The 19,349-nt window shown below is 55.5% G+C and overlaps 8 protein-coding genes across 8 annotated transcripts; 3 read left to right on the top strand and 5 right to left on the bottom strand.

The window, feature by feature from the left end:
* Window positions 1-2,396: 2,396 nt before the first annotated feature.
* On the top strand, window positions 2,397-2,681 carry PG985_005144 (uncharacterized protein; the record flags this gene model as incomplete). The annotated part of the gene is made up of 1 exon (XM_066824913.1): window positions 2,397-2,681. One exon carries the CDS (start codon window positions 2,397-2,399, stop codon window positions 2,679-2,681), a length of 285 nt encoding a protein of 94 aa, XP_066688073.1.
* Window positions 2,682-3,505: 824 nt separating this feature from the next.
* PG985_005145 (uncharacterized protein) lies at window positions 3,506-3,955 on the bottom strand (the record flags this gene model as incomplete). The annotated part of the gene is made up of 2 exons (XM_066824914.1): window positions 3,506-3,667; window positions 3,698-3,955. 2 exons carry the CDS (start codon window positions 3,953-3,955, stop codon window positions 3,506-3,508), a joined length of 420 nt encoding a protein of 139 aa, XP_066688074.1.
* Window positions 3,956-4,668: 713 nt separating this feature from the next.
* PG985_005146 (molybdopterin binding domain protein) lies at window positions 4,669-6,025 on the bottom strand (the record flags this gene model as incomplete). The annotated part of the gene is made up of 7 exons (XM_066824915.1): window positions 4,669-5,006; window positions 5,070-5,362; window positions 5,428-5,445; window positions 5,513-5,607; window positions 5,662-5,706; window positions 5,756-5,764; window positions 5,831-6,025. 7 exons carry the CDS (start codon window positions 6,023-6,025, stop codon window positions 4,669-4,671), a joined length of 993 nt encoding a protein of 330 aa, XP_066688075.1.
* A 411-nt stretch (window positions 6,026-6,436) lies between these two features.
* Window positions 6,437-7,191, top strand: PG985_005147 (glia maturation factor beta; the record flags this gene model as incomplete). The annotated part of the gene is made up of 4 exons (XM_066824916.1): window positions 6,437-6,439; window positions 6,496-6,598; window positions 6,763-6,896; window positions 7,003-7,191. 4 exons carry the CDS (start codon window positions 6,437-6,439, stop codon window positions 7,189-7,191), a joined length of 429 nt encoding a protein of 142 aa, XP_066688076.1.
* A 98-nt stretch (window positions 7,192-7,289) lies between these two features.
* On the bottom strand, window positions 7,290-8,317 carry PG985_005148 (uncharacterized protein; the record flags this gene model as incomplete). Its single annotated transcript, XM_066824917.1, has 2 exons — window positions 7,290-8,158; window positions 8,215-8,317. The coding sequence occupies 2 exons, from the start codon at window positions 8,315-8,317 to the stop codon at window positions 7,290-7,292; spliced, it is 972 nt and encodes a 323-aa protein (XP_066688077.1).
* Window positions 8,318-9,635: 1,318 nt separating this feature from the next.
* Window positions 9,636-13,394, top strand: PG985_005149 (uncharacterized protein; the record flags this gene model as incomplete). Its single annotated transcript, XM_066824918.1, has 1 exon — window positions 9,636-13,394. The coding sequence occupies one exon, from the start codon at window positions 9,636-9,638 to the stop codon at window positions 13,392-13,394; it is 3,759 nt and encodes a 1,252-aa protein (XP_066688078.1).
* A 686-nt stretch (window positions 13,395-14,080) lies between these two features.
* Window positions 14,081-16,345, bottom strand: PG985_005150 (Interphotoreceptor retinol-binding; the record flags this gene model as incomplete). Its single annotated transcript, XM_066824919.1, has 1 exon — window positions 14,081-16,345. One exon carries the CDS (start codon window positions 16,343-16,345, stop codon window positions 14,081-14,083), a length of 2,265 nt encoding a protein of 754 aa, XP_066688079.1.
* A 906-nt stretch (window positions 16,346-17,251) lies between these two features.
* Window positions 17,252-18,561, bottom strand: PG985_005151 (uncharacterized protein; the record flags this gene model as incomplete). Its single annotated transcript, XM_066824920.1, has 3 exons — window positions 17,252-17,420; window positions 17,497-18,038; window positions 18,118-18,561. 3 exons carry the CDS (start codon window positions 18,559-18,561, stop codon window positions 17,252-17,254), a joined length of 1,155 nt encoding a protein of 384 aa, XP_066688080.1.
* Window positions 18,562-19,349: the final 788 nt, after the last annotated feature.

Genomic DNA, 19,349 nt, shown 5'->3' on the forward strand with positions numbered 1-19,349 from the left:
GCGTCGTTAGAAAAAGCAAGGTGCATGTTCGCACACCCCTGGCGAGGCGTTGTCGCTGGATGAGTGAGGTCAGCCAAATGGCTGACATGCAAGGCCCGAAACGGGCCAAGCCTGGCTCCCCCAATGTTGCAAGTGGGATGCGCGTTGTCCGCTTCCAAAAGAGCACAGCCGTTGGATATCTTTATCCTCATGCCTGCATGACACGATGCCACCCGTTCTTGCCTGCTCGCTCGCTACCTACAGGCTGACTGGCTTACCTGCATAGATATTACATCAGGCTGCCCGGCTTGGGGTACTCGCAGAAGCCAATCCCATTCGATGCATATGCGAATGTGCGATGTTGGGTGCATGTCGTCCTTGGGCCTCCCTTATGGCGCCACGGTCAGGTTCACATTTGTCCCTTTTCTCTCTTCTCTCCGCCAGCACGCATTTGTCTTAACCTCTTCCCTCCCGCAGCTCGTGTTCAAAAGTCGGCTCGACTGGCCATACAGGTGTGACGTGTGTCTGTTTTCTGCAGAGGGCACATGCAGCCGCCGTTGATCCCATACCAATCACACATGGCCTTGACTTACATCAATGTACATACTTACGTATACATGTATGTATGTATAAGTATACACACGCGTATCAATGTACCTGGGGGTCTGCTGGGGGCTACTCGATCCTCCGAAAACACAGTTCAGCTGCCCCCATGTGGCCGACCCCCGAGATTCGGAGACTTTACAACCAAAAAAGGGGAGACGCTGATATCAGATTATTACGAAGTCGAACCCGAAGCAATGGCCCGCCGAATTTCCCAGATGCAGGTGGTCCTGCCCGTTCTGCCGCCTTGCAGCAAAGCCAGCACCTCCTTCGTCCAAAGATCAACGTGGTCGACAAGGCTTGTAAGATATTCGGGAACAATGCTCATATATCTATTGCGCAGGGGTATCCTTCAGCTGCCCATCCCGGCGCGCCCTGCATGAAGTCTTTCGATGATTTCAGTAAGCGCCTGCTTGTCTGTGTATAAAATTGATGCAGTGCAACCTCCAGACCCCTCCCTCCGCGGGCAACACGCATGCAAACACACGTACTGTTGGAAGCTGGACCCGGCGATGGAACGATCGTGGAGATATTTTAGTGATCGAGGGGTCCAGTCCCCGTTAGCTGTCCTACGCAAACACCAAAGCCACCCGTCGCCGCCGCCTCTGGCTTTTCAGTGCCTATCAATAGAAACGAGACGGGCCCCCACTACGCACATGGCTCGCATGGCGGCTGGAGAGGGTTGCTGCCTTCCGACAAGTTCTGACGAACGTTAATCACGGAGATACCGTGTATCATTGCGAAATGGCTGTGGGACACAAGGGGAGAAGAGGTTCCGTCTCTCCTCTCTGTCGATCAACTAAACCAGATAAATTGCCAGAGTGCGAGTTAAACGAAAGCGAGCGGCAGCGCTGTCTGTTTTACACGGCCTTGCTTGCTTGGGGTCCTGATATCAAGGCAGCATGGTGGCGTCTCGCCATGTCTCGTATCTCATCGCCATATGTTTCTTGACCCTAATGGGCGCAACAAGCATTGAGTAGTGGTCACCATCCCGATGTGTTGATAGCGCGGCTATGTTTCGTTTTGCGATTGCGCCTCCAGTGTTGGGAGGCAATCCCACCAGAACATTTATATGTTTTGGGCTGAACGGGTAAAGCTTGGTGGTTGCGACATTGCAGCCTCAGGGATTAATTCGTCAATGCAAGTGCAAGGTATTTTTGTTTTGAGATGAACCGGTCGGTCAACCCGAACGAACGCTCGGGACGGTCATGTATAAAACTGCTCCGTACCACCCCCAATTATCATGTAGGTAGGGCTATCACGGCGGCTCAAGCGTGCCTTACACCGCTGCTTCGACCAACAGGGTGGGTCGCAGCGAATAATACCTTCCTATTACTGCCAAGCGACCCCCTGCTGTGGCTGTCTGCTTATTCATAGGCATGGGAACTCCCTCTCCCCAACCAAACCTACATACCATCGAGCAACCAAAGTTTTATCGTGAGCTGCCGAATGCACTGTTTGGTAGCCGGCGGCCAACCAGAAACGCGTGTTGCGCCTCTGCCATGGTCAAGGAACTGCAGTGTCTTAGCTAAGACGTGCCATGGCCATGGACCACCATTCTGCCCTGCTCACCGATTCCCCTGCATATGACTCGTCTTTTGAGGCGTCCGGGTCTTGCGAGCTGGGGGTGACCGGGCCCTTGGGACTGTTGGTGGATGGTAACTTGAGAGCGCGGTGAGAGCACTCTTTATTGGCAATGGAAGGGGACACGGCGACATTGACGTCATTCATCGCGACCACGACGAACACGAAGGCAGTCTGTTTGACAATGGATTCAAAAGGGTGATGATGTCCCGGCTTGAGGGAGAATCTGCATGGCCCCGTTGGCTTCTATGCCGCGAAATATCGGCATCGACGCTCTCTTTCTCGCCCTCATCCGCACTCTTCTTCCGCCGTACCGCAGAGCGAGCGACGATGTCGGCCAACGCCTTCGTTCCGCCCTTGAGGCTACCACTGGTCTTGCCCGCGGCCGCCGGCCCCTATGCCCGGGCTTCTCCCACACGGTGTCTCAGGTCTACTCGGGCGAAATGGTTGTACCGAGAACTCCCTCGTTTGGGGCGACCCGATTTTCGGCCGCGGTGGCGACTACCAGCCGTTAGATCGCATCGACAACGCGCCGGACATAGTGGGCTATAACGGTCACGTACATCTTGCCCCAGTGCTATGGTAAGTGCTCTCTCTAGCACTGCAGGTTCCCCTTTGTTCCCAGTGCAGCGGCGGGGGGCTCGCTCTACGGCGTGTGTTCTGATGAGAATTGTGCACGATGGATGATGCCCCCCTGAGCGGACTTGATACTGGGATTAGGTTGCCCAAAGCCACTTTATTCACCGATGGTGACTGTTTGGCCGAGGCTCTCTGGCAATCATCGATACTTGCCTCGAAGCCCCTTACAATCAGCTATTCGTTTCTGTTGTGGTTGAGTGTTCATTCTTTGATCCGTGAGAGCAAATTGCTACGCCTCATTTCCGATTACGATAAAGTTAGGTCGAAGAAACCTGGGAAACGAATTTACTGTGCGCGTCGCGGCCGTGAGATAGAGACTGTTATGACCAATAAGTTACTGCTGGCAAATTGCTTCGAATCACACTTCCCATCGCCCCTCGCTACTCTGTGCATCGATATGCAACGAAAGCGACGCTTACAATGCTAGGCCCGATCTCTTAGCACTATTATCAGTCTTGGCCTTGCTTTACCATCGATTAGCATATGAACTAGAATCTCTAGTATCACTTAACATAATTGTCACTGACCCAATCATAATGCAGCCCGGACCCGTTCCGAGTCGGCCGTTACGCAGCCACAGAGAGACGGTTGACACGTTACCAGCATAAGCAACAAAAACGAGGATTAACATGATTTGTTAGATTAATATGTAATAGATAGTACACTTCTCTCATCTCGTGAGCCCATAACAGTTGTGTCTCTATTTGTCGCCAGTGTTGTGCAGCGCATTGGGCACCGCTCTCTCAACACTCTCAGGGACGATCTCCTGCACCTTCTTGGGAAGAACGGACTCGGCGCCGTCGCCCTTGGCGTGGGTCTTGTTGGCGGAGCCGACCGCGCCAGACGCGCCGGTAGGATGGACCTATGTTCAGGATATTGATGTCAGCCAAACGGGTTCCATTTTTCTATACAAGGATGCCATGGTCGGGGGACAGTAGTTGCGACGTGCGGAGTCGGGAAGAGCATCCTCGACGCCCTTGGGGGCCTTCTCCTGGACCTTTCCCGGCACGGCGGAGGCGCCGGTCGCGTGGGAGCGGTCTGTTGATCCCATGCGCGCGGCTGTGGTCGAGATGGGGCGGGCAGCAGGAGCGCCGACGGCGGAGACACGGAATGCCGAGCGGGTGGCGGTGCGAAGAGCTTGAGAGTACATGTTGGAGGATTTAATCAGAAGCGTTAAGAGTTACTTGGGTATGAATATCGTCTTGGTAGGTATGCTGAAAGCTGTTTCAATGATATTTGATGGTCGTGGGATTGGGAAGAGAGGTTTCAAAGAGCGAACACTTACATCCCGTTTCTATATATATGCTATGCTGCCGTCATTGGTCAATCACTAGAGACAATACAATGCACTTCTATGACCAGTGATGACGGATTACGATGCCCATGTTGCTGGCGCGGTTGGGCGTGTCTGGGACAGAAATCGATATCGTCATGATTCTTCCGACGGGACAGGGACCCACGCATCCGGCAACTCTTGGTCAGCAAGACATGCTGCCGGACAGTTACAAACACCGAACAACGGTATAGGATCCAGTAGCTTTAGGTTCAAGCCTCAATTGACCGCCTTCGATATGCCCAAAAGTCCGAGATGCGTAGGGAATGAGGCTCAAGAGCGGACTAAATCACAAGCGCTAAAGGCTTACGTGCCTACGTCATGACTGCTCTTCGACTTTGAATCAGGGGGAAACAATCAGAATGCGCACCATCACGTTGATGCCGCTCGAATTTTGCTCCTTATCGAACACTTCGCAGATCCAGACACGATAATTTCCCGTGGCTATCGATTGAAACCACTTATATCAGATAAATCTATTGACATTGCCAAATACTCGGAATTTTTTGTCATGTCGCAAGTACACCACGCTAGTCTTGTTCAAGTGTCGCTGGCGCAGACTCGTCTTCTTCGCCCTCTTTGGTAATGCGCTTTCCATCTACAGCAGCCAGAACTTCCGGCACCAGGCTCTCCAGATACTCCTTGTCGCGTCCCACCAGAGTGACAGTGTTGTTCAGCTTGCCCCATCGCGGATAACTTCCGACCTTGACCCCTTTAGGTGCGACCTTTTCGGCAAGTTCGGTCAGGTACGAAGCGACGGCGCTTTCAGCCTTGGGCGTAGAGATGAGAATTCTAATGATTCCTTTTCCCTCGGGGTCGACCAATCGGTCAATGATGAATGGCTTCAGACCTTCGAGCAATCCTTGGACTGGGATGGTATTAGCCAACGTGTATATAGTGATCGTCGAAGGTACAACAGGTGAGGACTTACAGAGACGAGGAACGCCAGGCAAGATATGGATATTACCATTGACTACCGACACGGGAACCCAGTAATCGTCTCGAGGGAAAAGTGCCTGTTTCGAGAGGTCACGCGACTCATCAATCGGCAGCCGAACCATTCTAAGGCGAGCGGTTTTCTGAGGCGAATCCACGTCCCAGCTAAAGTTGGGCTCGTCTTTGCGCGGCTTGGTCAGTTTCTTCATTCTCTGGTAGGCATCATCATGGAGGATCAGCTTGAGATCGAAAGCCTTGGCAATGGATTGATAGGTAATATCATCGTGGCTACACAGTCGGCTGTTAGTCGGCACAATCACTTTGCTTCCACGGGTTGTTGCTAGAAAGCTCACGTTGGACCAATGCCGCCACTGGATTTCGTATTAGCATAACAAGATCCCCTTTTCTTCCCTTCCGGGAAATGTTTTCATGTGTTACCTTGTCACCACGAAGTCGTAGCGGTCGCTCATTCTCTTCACCGCTTCCATGATCTCGGCTTCATCATCCTCGATGACCTCGACTCTCTTGAGATTCTGTATCATGTATGTGAGTAACACGTCGACTTGAAATCGGAGTGAGTGTTGTACCATGCCAAGGTTGAAGCACCATTTTGCCATGAATGCCGAGTTGGTCTATTCTGTAATTAGCACACTCCTCTGCTTCATTCAGGAGGCTACTTACATCGACCGTCTGGATTGGGATATAAAATTAGCGGATGATCTGCAAGTTGAATCGGGCGGGTGTTACACGACATACCTTTCCGCCTAATACTTCATCTCCAATGATTAGGCAAGCAGCCGTATGTATGGTGCGCGTGTTGCGCTCTTCTGCGGTAGCCATGATCCTTGACGCCAAACCGCTCGATCGTGATGTAGCTGCTGCCGAGATGTGTCCCAAGTTCGGCTGAGGTCGTGAAAGATGACGGGCAACTTGAGAGAGGCGAGAAAACATGTGTCAATGATGGATGACTGTGTATTCCAAATAAGGAACGAAGTATTAAATAAGCACAAGTGGGCTCGAGTATATCGTGTTTTCGTCTTGCTCACGAACAAACAAACGAAGTACAAACAGCTCCTTATATCAAAGAGCTCCTTGATGATGGCATCATCCACTTCCAGGCAATCAATCATGCGCTGCCTGGAGCGGCTACGGGCGATGTGGGTTCATGGATAGTGGGGGTGAGCTCTGCTGGCCCCGCGCTAGTTCCATCCACCCATGCTTCTTGCTTTGCTGATGGCGGGGTGTGCCGGCCTTGAATGCTCAGCATCCTCCCTACTTTGTTGTATCTGCCTACCATAACGCCCTGTTCCCTTTGCTTCTTTGATTTTAGTTACCGTTGAGACAACCTATATACCTACAAACATGGTGAGTCTTGTGAACCGATACCGCACGGTGCCTGGAAGTAACACCGCGTGCAACAGAGTGCCGAAGCCAGATTGTACACTTTCTCGCAAGAGACGAAAGACCACCTGCGAAAGTTCCGCCTGGGGACTTCGCGTAGCAATGACCCCCAAGCAGTGATCTGTATGTATGTCTCTCTCTCTACCTTGAACTGCGGATCAGCCGGCCTAGTCATTTCCAAGGAAACCCAGACGCGGACAGTTCTATATTATATCTCGATCGATACTAGCTATCTACCTACCTTGTGCTGGTGGATGCAAACAGCTTACTTACACCGTTTGACCTAGACACGATCGATAAGAAGACACACGAGATCCGACAAGATGAAGACAAGATGGTCTACAAGTCCCTGGAGGAAGTCGGCGACGAACTGCCCGACAACTCACCGCGCTTTGTGCTGCTGAGCTACCCATTGACTCTGGTACGTGCATGCCAAAAAGACAAACCAGTTCGCACGCGAGACAAGATCTGAAGAAGCGGCCAAAGAGCATTGGGGAACCGTTCTTGCTAACAAACGTGCGATGCAGCCATCCGGACGGATGTCCGTGCCCTACGTCATGTTGTATTACCTCCCCATCACGAGCAACAACGAGCTACGAATGATCTACGCCGGCGCGAAAGAGCTGATGCGAAACACGGCTGAGGTTGGCAAGGTCTTTGACATCGAGAGCGCCGACGACCTGGAGGAAATCCCGAAGAAACTCGCCCAGGAATAATAGGTTCTACGGCATAGGTCAGGACTGGCGGAGTACAGACATGGAGAGACTACGGTATTGATGTAACTTTATATTCTATGGGTCTTTGCTAGGAACCATCAGTCGTCCGGCAAGACCAGTTTGGCGTCAATGCCTATTTGTTCTGCTAGGCCACGAACAACCCCCTTGAGTGCCGTGCAGGCTGGGCTGTCGGGGAAAGCCTCGAAGAAACTCTCGCCGTAGTCGCATGAACGTCCGATCCGGGGATCCAACGGCACTTCTCCTAGGAATGGTATCTTCATCTCCTTCGCCAACGCCGCGCCGCCCCCTGTTGTCGCCCTAAAAATCTGGCTCTTGTGAGTACAGTTTGGGCACACAAATCCGCTCATGTTTTCTACGAGGCCCAGTACTTTGATACCAGCCTTGCGGCAAAAGTCGATTTCCTTCCGTACATCCAAAAGAGCCACTTCTTGAGGGGTAGTGACCATGACCGCACCATCGATGCCGCTCTCTTTCAAATAGCTGTTGACACTTAGATGCTCGTCACTCGTGCCCGGTGGCGTGTCCACCAATAAGAAATCGAGGTCGCCCCATTCCACATCTTTCAGGAACCTCTTGATGAGGCCGTTCTTCTTGGGACCCCTCCAGATCACGGCATCGTCGCGATTGGGAAGCATGAATTGTATGCTCATGACGCCGAGATTGTCGGAAACCCAGACCGGACTCATACCCGTGCCAGACATATGTATCGATTCGGCCTCCACGCCCATCATCTTGGGTATACTAGGGCCGCAGATATCCGTATCCATGATGCCGACGGCGTTCTCCTCGCGCGTGGCAAAGGCATGCCCCAACATGGTAGTAAATGTGCTCTTGCCTACACCTCCCTTGCCCGAGAGCACGAGGATCTTGTGCTTGACGCCCGACAACTGCGCCGAGATCAGCGGGATGTCGGGATCCGGCCCTTGGGCGCGGAGGCGCATATCGCCTGGTTCGGGCAGCCGGCGCAGTTGTCGGCTTTGCCTGCTTGTTCGGATTCCGGACCGGGGCAGTGCTCGGGTTCGGGCGCGACGAGTTCCGGCTTCGCTTTCAGGGGGTTATCGATCACATCGGCGACGGGCTCGGGTTCCTCCAGAGAGGGCGCCATGGTGGTGGTGGTGAAGCGTGGCGGGGTCGCTCGGCTGACGCTTGGGAAGGCGTGGGGTAAGCGATATGGCTTTCGATTGTGAGCGCTAGGCGCTGGATCTCTCCGGGTGCAGACGGTAATGTGGCTGTCCCGTTCTAGTCGACTTTGGTAAGGGGTGGTAGCGAGAATGGGAAAGAGGGTGTGCAACACCGCAACTGTTGAGATTAGTTGTTTGGCTCGATATTAATTGGCGAGAATGTTGCAAACATATTCCTAGAAAGGCTGCTTATCAATCTTTGAAAATGTCCCCCCAGGGTTCCGGCAGCGGCATGGCCTGCAGTGGGGTCGCCACTACCATTAAGCACTAAAAGCCCTTAAGCAACCAGGCGGCCCGGTCAGCGCTTGGATCGAGCAAAGAAACGAAGTCTTGGAGTAAGTACATGAGCCAGGGCAATGCATAATACCAGACTGAAGTACAGGTATCCTGCGCATAGGACAGTCAGAACATGTGAAATCCCGTCTGATTTGTTTTGCAAAATTCCCTGTTGATATATGTCATCTGATATGGATTGTTTACTGTCAGCACTATTCCAGCCAATCAAGTTAGAAGGTTCTGCCATCGCGATTTTTGCTGCAGGCTACGTAGGTACTCAGATATCCCCCTGAGCTTCCCAGCTTTCTCTAAGTGCCTGCAGATTCGACTTGGGGGAAAAGAGACGTCAGTGAGGGGCAGAACCTCAGCATTATGCTGCTCAAGTCCACCAAAAGCTGCGCATTCTACATAAGATAAGAAGCACTGCAGGAGAGATAAGAAAACAGGCCCACGTGATGGTGTCAACAGATTCTAGAAGGACAGCTCCAAACCAATCAATCCTACGGCTATTTGTCTTGATGGGGAAGCAGCTCTTATGTACATCGAGACAAACCTTCCCCACAGGCATAAAGCAGGGGTTACTATTGCATTGAGTCGATTTGATGACTTATTTTTGAGTTACGCGACGCGCCCCCGGCCTGCGGCCGCTCTGGACAGGACCCGAAACCTTGCATTGCGCGGTACAATTGTATTTGCTTATCCTGTTGGGCATCTTGTCCGGCACAAGAGACACTTTCATTTCGGCCGCTCGCCTATTGTGCTTCCCCCCGAGCTGGCTCCTTTCCCTCCCACCCGACGACAGCAACCTTCGTTGTGGTTGATCGGCGGAGCACTTAGGAAGCAAGCACCCACGCAACCCTTCGAAATCCCGTTTGTCGCAACTTGGCAACCGACAACCGACAAACGATACCTTTACATCAGCCGGGTGGGAATAAGGTGCCCTTCCTAGGCATATTCCAAATCGTCATGGCAACCCCTAATAAGAGCCCAGCTCCGCAACTGGACATTGCCGCCGCGAACAAACCACCACGTCGCAGCGATGTCGACGCCGCTCTCGCCCAATCGATGCAGGGCTTCTCGCTGAATTCGCCAGGAACGCCGCAAGCCCATGCAAAACCATCGCCCAAGCAGAACGGTCCTCTGCCCTATCCCACGCACCCTCCCCTTCCCACGCAGGATCGGGCCAACTTGGGCGTCTCCCCAAATGGCGGTCGAAATGGCTCTCGCAGCCCTGTTTCTCGCTCGGTATCCAACAATGTGACTCCGTCGCGATCTGGCACCCCGAACCTCCTAAAGAAATCTTCCAGCACCTCGTTACGTTCCACAAATGGAATTACTCCTAGCCGGGCCCCCAGCCGTGCGGTCTCACGCCAGGGGCGCCGGGGAAGCGCAGCGAGTCTAGCTTCACCGGCTCCTCGATCGCCCATGAATTTTGAACCGCAGCCTGTCATGGAGAAACCAAAGCCTAAAGCCACAGAAAATTCCGTCGCCAGCACGTACTTCCAATCTGAGCTCGACATGCTGCATTACAGCGAAACCGCAAAGAAATCCGATACACTCGTTGTTCTGCACGATTCTTGTTACGGCCACCGCTTTTCAAGACCCAAAACCACCAAAGGCAACCTCGCCACAATTGTCGAGCGACCAGAACGACTTCAGGCTTGCGCACTCGGCGTTGCCTTGGCCTACGTTCGCCTCGGCGAAAGACATTGCGAGGGGAAAATCTCGATCACTCCGGATCTTGACCCTGCGACTCTGGCCACCATCCCTTTCCGAATCCGCAAAACAGACCGCGCGATATCACTTACCTCGCCGATCGTCACCAATGTCCATGGGACAAAATGGATGGAAGAGCTGGGAATGCTGTGTGATGCGGCGGAAGCACACCTGGCGAACGGGAACAGCGAGTTGAAACGACCTACCATGGACCGGGGGGTAGGTGTCGAGGATCCTAAACCCTTCCACGAAGGGGATCTCTATCTCTGCAAAGAATCGTTGGCGGCGTTCGAGGGCGCATTGGGTGCCGTATGCGAGGCCGTCGATGCCGTCTTGACATCGCAGGTTAAGCGGGCCTTCGTAGCCGTACGACCCCCTGGACATCACTGCTCGGCTCAATACCCCCAAGGTTTCTGCTGGCTCAACAATGTGCATGTTGGAATCATGCACGGCTTCATGAACCACGGGTTGACTCACGCCGCCATCATTGATATCGACTTGCACCACGGAGACGGCTCGCAATCCATTGCCTGGGATCACAACACCCGCCGTATCAAGCAACCCAAGAATGCGGCAGCCTGGAAGAAATCTTCCATTGGCTATTTCAGTTTGCACGACATCAACTCGTATCCCTGCGAAGCTGGCGACATAGATAATATCAAGAATGCTAGTCTCTGTATCGATAACGCGCACGGCCAGAACGTCTGGAATGTCCATCTCCAGGAATGGAGTTCCGAGGTGGAATTTTGGCGTCTGTATCAATCAAAATACTCTGTCTTACTCGAGAAGACCCGCAACTATCTCCGCCGCGAGACTGAGAGATTACGCGCCGCTGGTCAGGTGCCAAAGGCTGCCATCTTTATTTCTGCGGGTTTCGATGCAAGTGAGTGGGAAGGCGCGGGTATGCAGCGTCACACGGCCAATGTCCCCACCGAATTCTACGCGAGGATTACCCGGGATGTTGTCAAGCTTGCCGCCGAGGAAGGCCTTTCGGTCGAGGGACGGGTCATCAGCGCACTTGAAGGGGGCTATAGCGACCGTGCTTTGAGTTCTGGCGTCCTCAGTCACATCAGTGGTTTGGCTGGCACTGACGCCAAAAACGAAAAGGAGGAAAGTCCTAGCCGCATTGGACGGGAAATCAGTCGAAGGATAAGCGTGTTCAGCAGCAGCAGTCCGGTTAACAGCAGTCCACTGAGCCGTCGCAGTACAGTCTCCTCGGAATGCGGTGTTCGCATTGAGATGCCGGGTTTCCCTTATGACCCGAGCTGGTGGTCCCAACAGCAGCTTGACCAACTGGATGCAGCCAAAATACCTCCTCAGGCCGTCCTGCCTGATCCCAGGATTCCCAAACAGGGTCCCATCCCTACATATTGTTCACCCACTCAGTCATCTGTCGCCAAGTCGGTGGACCCGGATAAGGTCCGGCGCACTGCTTCTGGTTATATCATCCCGCCGCCGCCACCGCCAAGGGCACCTACTCCCCCACCTCCCGAGGTTCATTGGCCGGTGGCCGCGGTAGAACTCAGCAAACTGTTGATTCCGACCGACCGCCCAGTGAACAGTGTCACTTGGGAAGAGATGAAGGCGGATTCCAGTCGCATCAAGCGAGACCGGCTGTCGATTTCTGTGCAAAACGCCGAGTCCACGGAAAACAACGGGGGAGTGCGGAAGTCCCTCCGGGAACGCAAGCCAGTCAAAGCATCCAGCCCGACTGAGTCAGTCGCAGAGCTTGGCCACAGACGTAGGAGAACTATGACGAACGCTTCGAATATAATTCAAGAAAAGGTTGGTTCATGCCATCGTTCCTCTGGTTTGGCGCGGAACGGGTCTATATCTAACTTTGAGAAACAGAACTCTGCACGCGGGATTCCATCTCACGCCACTTCCCAGTCGCGTCCGTCTACGAGCCGTCGCCTTAGTAGTGCGTCGACCTTCATGACCACCAGTGATGATTCGCTGGACCCGGCTAGCATGATGGCCCCGCCATTTTACCCCCGGCCTGATACTTCCCAGAGCATTCGCCCAGAGTCTTCTATGAGTTCTCGCACCAACATCACGCTGGATGTCAAAAAGACTCGGCCGGCGAATCCTCGCTCACAGAGTGCCATAGATGCACCAAAGCGAGCTCCCAAAGCCGCGTCGACTACCGGGAAGCCCCCTGGACGACCGAAGTCGAGGGCTTCGAAAAAGAAGACTGGCCTCGAATCCGGTGAACAAAGCCCAGCATTGACGTCTGATGCAATTGCGGCGCACACGGCGTCGTCTAATATGGCGCCTCCTGTGACGGCATCGCCCCAATCCCAGGCACCGACTCAAGCGCCTTCGGTGTCTCCTTCTCGAGCAGGCCCAGAATCGGATGACGAAGTCTCGAAACTTACTCACGGAGTGAAAAAGATCACACTCGTCACTAAGGAGATGAGAGAAGCTCGGGAAGCGGCAAAGAAGGCCCAAACACCAAGTATGACCTCTACAACAGCCAAAGCGCCAACTAGGAAAATCCGTCCCTCGGATATCAAGACAGAGCGTCAAGGTGCGATGATGGACAGCTCAAAGTCCCCAGATGCCTTGGCGACAACGCTCCCTAATCCTCAAAGAGCGCAACTCCAGAGCACTTCGGCTCAATATCCGCCTTCGAATGGAATGAGTCTGCCTGATATCGCGCCAGCGTCCATGCCGACAACGCCAATCATTGAGATAAACCAGGAGACCGTGTCTCCATCGAGCGAACGTCCTGACGATTTATTCGTGCCCTACCAGCCAGAGGGCTCTACTCCCAAGGCTCTTCCCCAGACAGGCCCTCTGAAGTGGCTACCGCCGAACCAGGCGGAAACACCTAAAGTTACAAGAAAGGGGCACCACTTCACCGCGAAATCGTCCATACCTTTCGCAGACAGCCCTACAAGGGAGAAACACGACGCCCCGAGTGGCCAAACGACCCACACCCCCATCAAGGCCGAAAAGCAGGAAGGCGACGTCTGGGAGATCCCTGAAACCCCCGATTGCAACTGAAACTGAACGACGACCCAAGAAGCGGAGTTAATTGAGCAACATTAGTAGTAATTTGTGTATAGAGATTGTGTTGGTCTAGCTGTACAGAATTTGGAATTCTTGTTGGGAGCCAGTATACCTATTGAGATTTGGCACGCTTCTTTCTGCGTTCTACATCTATGATACCCGTTTGCAATGTCTTGGCTTGGCTCCAGTCGTCGCGGAAGTACTGCCCGGTTTCTGGCTGTCATGGTGTGTTGCATAGCTAGGGGGCTGTTAGAATACTTGATGAAGGGGTTAATAAATCAGGCGAACAATGTTCAAGAATGCAATACATGTCAACGTCGTGGGCGATTCCACTGGCTGTCCATTCTTGGTGCGTCTCGACATTGAAGCCCGCCACTTTCTCATTTCAGACCCAATGCTCGAGCCTACACTTTGAATCTATACCAAGTTCCACCTGACGTTAAATCAACCCAGCCGAAAGGAGAGGTGGTTCTAAATATAGGACAAGCACGTGGAAACCCCAGGTCATCAGGAAACAGACCTTTATTCATCATGGCCGCATATGCATATCAAGGAGCGCCGTCGTAATTAAACAAATCTATATCAACAAATCGTAGCTTGGGCGTGTAGAACATGCAATACCACCTTTTCCTCCCCGAGCCACTGGAGCAACCCCTCCCTGCCCAGCAGAAACGAAATGTTCACAACAACCAGGCCACCGCCGAAATGAGCATCATGGCCCCCAGGGAGCCGTGGGCATGCTGGCGGCCCGTCGTCGCCCCATTCTTCTTCTTGCCGTCGCCACCGCTCCCGCCGCTGCCCGTGGAGCTGGGGTGCGCCGCCGCGTAGGCGCGCGATCCCGGCGCGCCCGTCGACCCCTCGACGCAGCCCTTGCCGCCCCAGACGGCGTCGGACGCGGCCTGCCACGTCGTGGCCGGGTGCAGGTAGTCGGCGTAGGTGTAGAAGAGGCGGCAGTCGGCGGCCTGGTACTGGAACTGCAGGGGCGTGGCGTCGTCGCCCTGCTGGTACGCGTTGCGGAAGTTGACGCCGCCGCCGTAGAGGCGCAGGGGGAAGGCGTCGAGGGCGAGGGGCTGGGCGGCCTGCCACGCGGCCGTCTGGGCGGGGGAGAGCAGGTTGGGCTGCGCCGCGAGCAGGGCGTTGGAGAGGTTGACGGAGGTGTAGATGTTGTCGAATTCTAGGGACTGGGCGCCGCGCACGCCGCCCATGATCTGCATGGGCCCCGGGCCCGGCCGGCCGCCGAAGGCGACGGTGCGGACGCCGCCCACGTTGGTCATGAGGTTCACGAAGGTGGTGCAGGTGGAGGCGCAGACGCCGTCGCCGACGATGAGGATGTCGTTCGGGCTGTAGGGCGGCGTCGTCGGCGACTGGGCGACGGGGCCGTAGCCGCGGATGGGGTCGTCCGCCGTCGACGTGTCGGCGTAGTCGCGGTTCGCGTACAGGGCCGAGACCGAGGTGCCGAGCTGGGCCGCGCCGTCGGCGTTGAGGAAGTCGTTGAGCGAGCCGAACCGCGTCTTCTGGTCCGGCTCGACTTGGCCGCGCCAGGCCAGCGGGTACACGGCCGCGTTGTCCTGCGGGTCCACGGAGCCGAAGATGGCGGCCATGGCGTTGGTGGCGTCGCTGCGGCGGAAGCGCGTGGCCGAGTAAGGGAGGTCGGTCGGGAAGAAGAGGCGGAAGAGGTCGAAGGCGCGGATGATGTCGCCGCCGCCGTTGCCGGACACGTCGATGATGAGGCGCTTGCGGCCCGATTTCACGGCGTCGCTCACCAGCTTGGTCGCGACGTTGGCGAAGGTGGCCGAGGAGCCGTCGGGCTGCCCCTCGCTGCTGAAGCTCGGGATGAACATGACGGCCGTCTGGTCGTCGAGGTAGAAGCCGTTCATCTGGTTGTACTGGTCGCGCACCACCGTCGGCGGGTACTGCGCGGGGCTCGACGGCGAGGGCGTGGCCTGCGGCGCGTCGTTCTCCGCCCCACCGCTGCTGCCGTCAACGGCTTCTTCTTCGTCCTCTTCCTCGTAGGGCCTCTTGAGCTTCCCGCCGTTGGTGCGCGTGGCGCGCTTGGACGTCTTGGAGGCGGGCAGGCAGTACTGCTCGAAGACACCCTCGGCCGTCGTCGAGACGCCCCGCCGCGGCGCCTTGGTCAGGGTGTCGATGGAGAGGGTGGTGCCGTTGGCGAAGCCGACGAGGGTGCTGTTGCTGCCGGGCCAGACGCCGGGGCTGGTGAAGGTGCCGAGCGCGGCGACCTGGCTGGCGCCGCCGGCCAGGAGGGCCAGCGAGGGGAAGAGCGAGTTCCACCGCGCGTCAGGATCCTGGCTCGTGATGTGGCTGGCGGCGTTGTTCAGGTAGTCGGCGGCCTTCTGCCCGTTGATGGTCGTGACGGCGGATATTTCGGCGGTGTTGGAGCCGATTAGGGCGGCGTCTGTCGACATGTACGGCTGCGGCACGGCGCGTCCGTCGACCGAGACGGAGACCATCTGGTAGCTCGCGTCGCGGCCAAACGAGAAGATGCTGGTGGAGCACGGCCAGGCGTAGAAGTGGCCGTCGTTGGCGGAGCTGATCAGGCTCTGGAGGTCGAGGTCGAACTGGTACTGGCTCGTGTAGGACTTCTTGGCGATCTTGTCCAGCCCGCCCAGTATGTCGGTGGCGGAGGACAGGTAGGTCTTGGGCGGGGCCACGAGGGCTTCGAGGGTGGACTGGAACTGGATGTACTTGCGCAGTTCCGCGAGGAACTGGCGGGCCGTGTCCGATTCGAACGGAAGGTCCGACAGGCAGTCCTGCGCCAGTTGACCGGGTATCGGATTACCTTGCGGGTTGTTCTGTATGGCTTGGTTCAGAGTGGTACAAGCATCAGCCGCAGAGGTCTGCTGCCAATATCGTGGTTTTACCCCCTGGGGGATCGATGCTGCCCCGGCCAGGCGCAGTGCCGAAACGACTGCAATCAGGCTCCACATCTTGTTGGTTCAGGATTCGATTGTCCTGACTGTTGAGTTTTGACTGATACAGATCCAACCTTCCTTGGGGGCTGCATCGGGCCCTCGCCCCTATATAAACACAAGGGGTTGTTGACACAGAGTGAAGACGACGGAGGCTTTGGGCTACGCACCTTAGAGCGGTCTCGAGCTGCGCCATGGTAAACATGTCCCGTCGCAGCCCCATGCCCTATGTTTTTGCTGACCCTCTACTCTGCGCCTCTCCCATGTCTGCCAACAGACGTACGACGCTCCTCGTTGAAGATCACAACTCTCTTTCGCCCTGTCCGCTAGTCTGGTCAGAAAAGGCTTGAATTCGCCTATTTTTAGCCCCTGATAGTGCATGCTCAGCAACTAGCCGTCGCACAGGGGACCGCCGTATTGGGAATTAGCCTGAGGTAGCCAAAGTAAGTTACGGTGACCGCCACCGCCATGGTGTTTACCCCTTTTGTTATTTTCTCGGTTGTGGCTGCCCGAAAATATAAATAATCATACTTTGAAGCAACGCTCCCTAAGCCGCCACGGCCAAACCAGGCGATGCGCCGCGCCCCCTCCCTCGGACATGACAGTAATTCGTCTAATCTGGGCATGGGAAACTATGTGAGTCTAGCATGCGCGAGAGCTGACAAGCGTAAACACACAGGGCAAAATTAATTTGTGGTATTGGAGCTGGTGATGATTGAAAACAATGCCTCATGTAATAATGGCATTCTGCGTTGACCATTGACGGTGCAATCGTTTGTTATTGCTAATTTGTATGCATGTGACAGACAGGCTGCGTCCTATTTCCTCATCTCATTATCGTAACCCTCATTACAATTTCGTATCACCCAACTGTGCGTCCATCGTCAATTTGGTTCCTTTGGGAAAATACCCAACACCAACCGTTTACGCTGGCCCATCGTCAACCAGCTCCCCTTCATCCAGCAACCCCAGGGCCTGACGCCTCGTCGGCGCACTGGGGTCGAAGTAGGGCTTCTCAGCCAGCGCCGTGACTCGTGTTCCGTGCCTCGGGTACTTGCCGCCATAGTCCCAGCTCGCGTTGTGGATTGTGATTCTGTCTCTTGGATCAGCACCGGGCAACAATCGTAGTTGGTTTAGGGGAAAGGGGGGAGCGGGGACTCTGGGCTTACCTGTTATCCCACAAGGCGCTGGTGCCCGGGGTCCACTTGAACCGCAGCTGGATGTCGACGTTCTTTTCGTAGACGTCGTACAAGTAATTCAAAATCACATCGCTCTCGCCGCGGTCGAGCCCGACAATGCGGTCCGTCATGGCCCGGTTGACAAACAGCGACTTCCAGCCCGTGGCCGGATGAACACGGACCAGCGGATGAATTCGCTCAACATACTTGGGTCCCTCCTCGGGGCGGTCCCGGTCCAGGTACGGGTGCGCCGAGCGGTAGACGGCCTGCTTGCCGTCGATGATCTTGCGGAAGCCGGGGCTCAGCTTCTCGTAGGCCGCGTACCCGCTCGCCCACAGCGTGTCCCCGCCCACGGGCGGCACCGTGTCGTTGTGCAGGTGCGTGATGCCCGCCGGCTGCAGCTCGTGCACCAGGTCCGTGTGCCACCGCGACGCGCCCCCCGGGTGCCGGAAGTCGGCCTTGCGCTCCGTGGCTTGCAGGTCGGGCCAGATGACGGACACGCCCGGCTCGCCGGGGACTTGGGGGACTTGGGGCTGGGTCATTTTAGACCATGTCAGTGAGGAAAAGGGGAAATAATAAGAGAAAACCGGACTAGACTGGCTGGCTACTCACGTGCACTTCGGGGACACCGTAATACTTGCTCAGCTCGAGCTGCTGATGCGGCGAAATATCCTGGTCGCGGAAGAAGACGACGCTCCGCTCGGCAATGAGCAGGGCAAGCTCATCCTTCTGCTGGTCCGACAGGTCCTTGAGCTGCAGGCCCTCGATCTCGGTGCCGATATGGGTGGTCAGGTCCGTCACCCTGCTGGCGGCGGACAGCAGGGCGCTCTTGGACTTGTCGGCGCGCGCACCGGCGTCGCGGTGCTCCCACGGCTCGCTGCGGATCCGGAGGACGTCCTGCAGGTAGAGGGGCCGCGAGGGGCGGTAGGGGTAGCCGTTGGACATGTCCACGCCGCCCTTCTTCAGCCGGGCCAGGGTCGGCTCCGGGAGGCCCAGGGTGTCCTTGATGGGCGGGGCGACGTCGACGATGTGGTCGGCGATGGGGGCGGGGGCCATTTTGGATGGTGGCAGTCACAACAAGGGTTTTGGATGGGTAAAATGGGGATTCTAGCAGTGTTTGGGTACTTTAGACTAAGATCTAACCATGATACTTTTAACATGTAAATAGTGTTCAAGGGAATCTCGAGTGCTAATATAATGAATCGGATCGACGACGAAGCCAAGATCTCCCCAAAGTCGCCCAGCTGCGGGCACACAGTTGCTCGACTCAATACATTTGTAATTGCCAATATCAATGAGGGGGTATTCTCCTCCTTCGCCAATACCCAATCAATCGGATCTGAGAAAGATGTGTATCCCAGGACTGCAACCTCTCCGCGGTTGTGGATTGGTAATTCCCCCTCTTTACAAGCACCACGACGACACGCCTAATGCATACCGATAAGAAGATGTCCAAAGCAAAAGATAATACACCGTCTCTCATTGGCGTGTGATGTCGATTCGTGATATGCAAAACGAATGGCGAACTCAATCGCTGTTCTGGGGGTCGTCGGTGATATGTGCATCTTGGCCGGGTTGTATGGCGTGATTGGGGTTACCACTGGTGTCATCACCACCATCTCCGCACGCCATGCACGACCGGGAAAGCGCGATGGCGGGTCCCCAAGGGGAGACAGGCACCATGACATAGCGACAGAAAGCACTGCAATACCCGGTTTCGCGGGGATTTTGCTGAGCAATCAATTTCGGCGCCCACTGCGCTCAGCCCAAAAGGGGCGGACTTTCCACGGACGTAGCAAACTTGCCGCATGCCGGACAAATTGACAGCGTATCTCCATCGAACC

This window comes from Apiospora marii (genome assembly GCF_038362585.1).
Source record: "Apiospora marii strain CBS 49790 chromosome Unknown utg000003l_segment0_segment0, whole genome shotgun sequence".
Lineage (NCBI taxonomy): Eukaryota > Fungi > Ascomycota > Sordariomycetes > Amphisphaeriales > Apiosporaceae > Apiospora > Apiospora marii.